This window comes from Gallinula chloropus (assembly GCF_964237585.1).
Source record: "Gallinula chloropus genome assembly, chromosome: 29".
Taxonomy (NCBI): Eukaryota; Metazoa; Chordata; class Aves; order Gruiformes; family Rallidae; genus Gallinula; species Gallinula chloropus.
Genome location: NC_140114.1, coordinates 1,769,484 through 1,773,575, shown reverse-complemented (window position 1 = coordinate 1,773,575; position 4,092 = coordinate 1,769,484). Strand labels below are relative to the sequence as shown.

Genomic DNA, 4,092 nt, shown 5'->3' with positions numbered 1-4,092 from the left:
AGGATGCTTATGTAGCCAGATGCATCTAATAAAATGTTTGTTCCTTCATATACAACTACTGAATTTTAAACTTTTAACCTTATATCCTGCCTGAATCTTCTCTCTTCCAGTTTCTAGCCATTAACCACTCATCCTATCTCTCCATGGTCTAGTAAGAAGTCCTTCCCCATCTTTCCTATAGAACCCTTCTGGTACTGGAAGGTCACTAAAAGGTGTCCCTGGAGCCTTCTCTTCTCTAGGCTGAACATCCCCAACTCTCTTAGCCTGTCCTCACAGGGGAGATGCTCCATCCCTCTGATCTTCCTCATAGACCTCCTCTGGACCCACTCCAACAGCTCCACATCCTCTTTATGTTGGGGGCCCCAGAGCTGGATGCAGTTACTCCAGGTGGGGTCTGACTAGAGCAGAGGGGCAGAATCATCTCCTTCAACTAGCTGGCTTTGCTTCTCAATGCAACCCAGCTTCAGGCTCTGAAGTAGCCAGAATTTCTAACAGTATTTTAAACCAGAAAAAATCAGGTCTAGCTTGGAATTAGGATGAAACTTGCCTTATTTTTAAGTGTGACTATTTAGAGAGTAATCTAGCCACGTATCTTAGCAGAGCACCCAGCTGCCCTCCAAACTTCCCTGTCACTCATGTAGCAGGAACAGACTGGTGGGTGGCAGCCTTAGCAACAAGGAGCCACGCACCAGTTACAAGGCATTTGGTGTTATTCCCACCTCCCTGTGTTCCAGCCCTACCTGCTTTCCAGAACGATGTCTTACTGCGGAGACCTGTGCGTGCCATACAGCAGCCCATGCGAGGTGACCTGCCCTCAGCCCGTGGCCAACGCCTGCAACGAGCTGTGTGTGACATCCTGCGATGACTCCAGAGCCGTCATCTACCCACCACCCGTTGTCCTGACGTTCCCAGGACCAATTCTTAGCTCTTGCCCACAAGAAAGCGTCGTGGGGAGCTGTGGACCGGTTGGCGTTGGCCACTCGTTTGGTTCTGGAGGCTATCTTGGCTATAGGGCCTATGGAAATCCTGTTGGCTTAAGGGGCTCCATCCTTTTTGGGGGCTCAAATGGTTATGGGGGTACATGGAATTATGGCAGGTCTTACAATTCTGGATACTCATCACTGGGGAGGGGAAATTACAGCCCAAGTTCTTACCGCCGGTGCAGCTCCTACAGCCGAGCGAGCTGTGGGCCATGCTAAAAGCTTCATGGGGGTTCACTGCATGGAGCAATCAGGTTCTGGAAAACACAGCAGGAAATCACGGATAGGAAACTGAATCTGAACCTGAGCAGAGCTGAGAGGTTGCTGTTCTCACCACAGCAGGAGCCGTGAGCTCTCAGCAGTGCCCAGAAAAACAGGCTTATAGGTAGAGATGGAAAACTGTATAACTATACACACACACATCCAGATAGGGGGAAAAAGTGATAAAATTGGTCATGATCCAGCAAGGAAAAAGAATTTTTCAAGGAAGAAAAGAAAAAGCCACCTGGAAGACAACTCCTTTCAAAACCTCAAGTTTCAAGTTTTAAAGCAGAGAGTAAGAGAAACACATGCAGAATTTTTTAGCCATTTTTCCTGTTCAAAACTCTCCTTTTCTCCCTATTTAGATTACTACAGCAGAAAACATTCATTGTCCTAAAGCTCTGTGTTGGAGCAAATTTTCTGTTTATTAGAAAAGTATAATCAACTCAACCTATAAGCTTGGCTTCCATTTTATACTTTTGGCATCTTGTGCTGATGCCTTCCTGCCTGTAGATTTATTGCACTCGGTCCTGGGGGGGGGTGGGTTGGATGCTCAGTTACTGAACAAGATCTGTGCACTGCAATATTAGGGTGTCCTCAGTGCCCCTCAAGTTAAACAATAGTCAGTTTAATGTGTCACAGGAGTTTCCATGATGTTTTGTGGCTTCCCACAGCACTACAGTCCAAGTGTCATGGAAACCTCATTTGCCTTACTCTGCCTGCTTTAAAATGCATATATAGGGGGTAAAAATAGGACATGTAACTCAGATTATACAGCTGTAATAAGGAAAGCAGAAATTCTTGTACCAAGTGTGACTTAATAGCACAAGCTTTGTGTTATAAAGGGTCCTGAAGTGTCTGTCTCTAGTCCCTGTGTTACTGCAGCTGTTCTTGCTCTGCTTCTCATGCCTATTAAAAGTCATATTGCATAGCACTGGCCTGGTGTTTGTCCCATCCCAGCTCCCTCTGAGCTCCCTTGTTTCTCTTCCAGTTGATACAGTACACTTCCAGTGGTCACCAAAATGCAGCTTTCTTGCAGTCATAAGTACTCAGTTATTTTGGAAATAAGAGTTTTGGCCCTTCAGTTGGTGGAGAAAATGATGCTCCATCCACACTCATATCACTCCACTGCTGCTCTGTCTGGGGCCAGCAGAAGCTGAAGGCTTTCCCAGGATAAAAATGGAAATCTATTCCTAGCCCTGGCATTGGCAATGAGCAGAAGACTAAGAACAAAATACACTTTTAAAGTATAGCAAAGATATTGAGGGCAACTCCTTTCTCTTTGTGAGCTAGGGGGAAGATGAAGATGGCCTTTGATCCAATGTTGGACAGGGATCTGAGTAACCTGATGTAGTTGAAGATGTCCCTGCTCATTGCAGGAGGGTTGGACTAGATCTTTAAAGATCCCTTCCACTCCAAGCCATCCTATGATGATACAACTGTTTAATCCACCCCTTTCACCACTAATCCTTACAAAAGATTTTAGGGAGGTCCACATCTTGTGGATAAGTGCACAATGCACACAACACCCAGGACACCTTGTCCTTGGCTGTTGATTGACACCCAGGTCTCAAATGAGGAATTATTTTAGCATCATTGAGGGGGAAAAAGAACCAGAAGGCAAATGTAATGCAACATAAACTTTAATTGAAGCAGGACCAGGACTTCATAGCAGCAAAACATAACAATCCAGAGAGGACAGAATACATTGGCAGGGTTTGCTGAGGGTGGAACTGGTTGTCTTCTTTGGAGGCTGAGTTTGGAAGATGATCTTCTGTCTTCATTCTTGCAGGATTGAGAATTGAGTTTGGCTTTCACCCATTTGAAACAGGGCAGAACCAAGGTGGGGCTTTCAGGAGGTTTTGCACTATACCTCAAAAGTCATGAAACATTAAAGGCCAGAATATGCAGGATCTGATTTGCTTTGATGTTTGGTCTTCTATAAACAGCTTGAATTTAAACTAAGGCCTTTTCTATGTTCCTCAAGCAAACAACCTGTCAAACACAGAGTTGGGATCCTATTAGCAGATACCTAATCCAACAGGAACAGAAGTGGAGTGCCTGGGCTTGTTCCTCTCAGGATGGCTGAGTGTGCCCAGCTCCTGGGCACAACCACTGCAGCCTGGTATGCTGCCCCTCTGAAAGTCACGTCCCTCTGCTCACTCCCTGGCAGGGACTTTGCTCTGGTCCCTGCTGTGTCCTGCTGTCTGGAGAATCCCTATGGAACTTAGCAGGGTCCGCAGTTCCCACCACGGTAAGTCGTGTACCTGCGGGAGTAGCAGGGGTAGGAGTACCTACCACCCTGGGAGATGCTGGACCCAAAGGAGCTCTGGGCATCCGTGATGGCCCCATAGCCAAAGGAGCTGCCCAGCTCCTGGGGGACTGAGGTGCCCACGTAGCTCTCCTGAGGGCAGGAGCTGAGGATGGGCCCTGGGAAGGTGATAGCCACGGGTGGTGGGTAGACCACAGCACGGGAGTCCCCGCAGGAGGTGACGCAGGGCTGGCTCCAGGCATTGGCGTATGGCTGAGGGCAGGTCACCTCGCAGGGTGAGTAGCTGCAAGCCTGTTTGTTGAAAGACATCTTTCTGGCTGGAAGTAAGCCTGAAACACAGAGGGTAGGGAGAACACGGATCAGGTGTGCTTGCAAAGGGGAGCCCTCAAGTGTTCAACCTATATGATACTCAGAAAGTCGCTCTTCTACAGCTCAGAATACAGCACAATGGCAGTTCATATGCAGAGATAATGAAGATTTGATAACCTCCAGAAGTCAGCAAAGCCTCATTAAGGACAGCTGAAAATTAACCTAGCAATGTTTGCTTAACACTTTTCCCAAAATCTATTGTCTTCATTT

General features: G+C 47.1%; 1 protein-coding gene across 1 annotated transcript; it reads right to left on the bottom strand.

Moving 5' to 3' along the window:
* Nucleotides 1-3,468: 3,468 nt before the first annotated feature.
* LOC311202121 (feather keratin 4-like) lies at nucleotides 3,469-3,822 on the bottom strand (the record flags this gene model as incomplete). Its single annotated transcript, XM_084276666.1, has 1 exon — nucleotides 3,469-3,822. The coding sequence occupies one exon, from the start codon at nucleotides 3,820-3,822 to the stop codon at nucleotides 3,469-3,471; it is 354 nt and encodes a 117-aa protein (XP_084132792.1).
* Nucleotides 3,823-4,092: the final 270 nt, after the last annotated feature.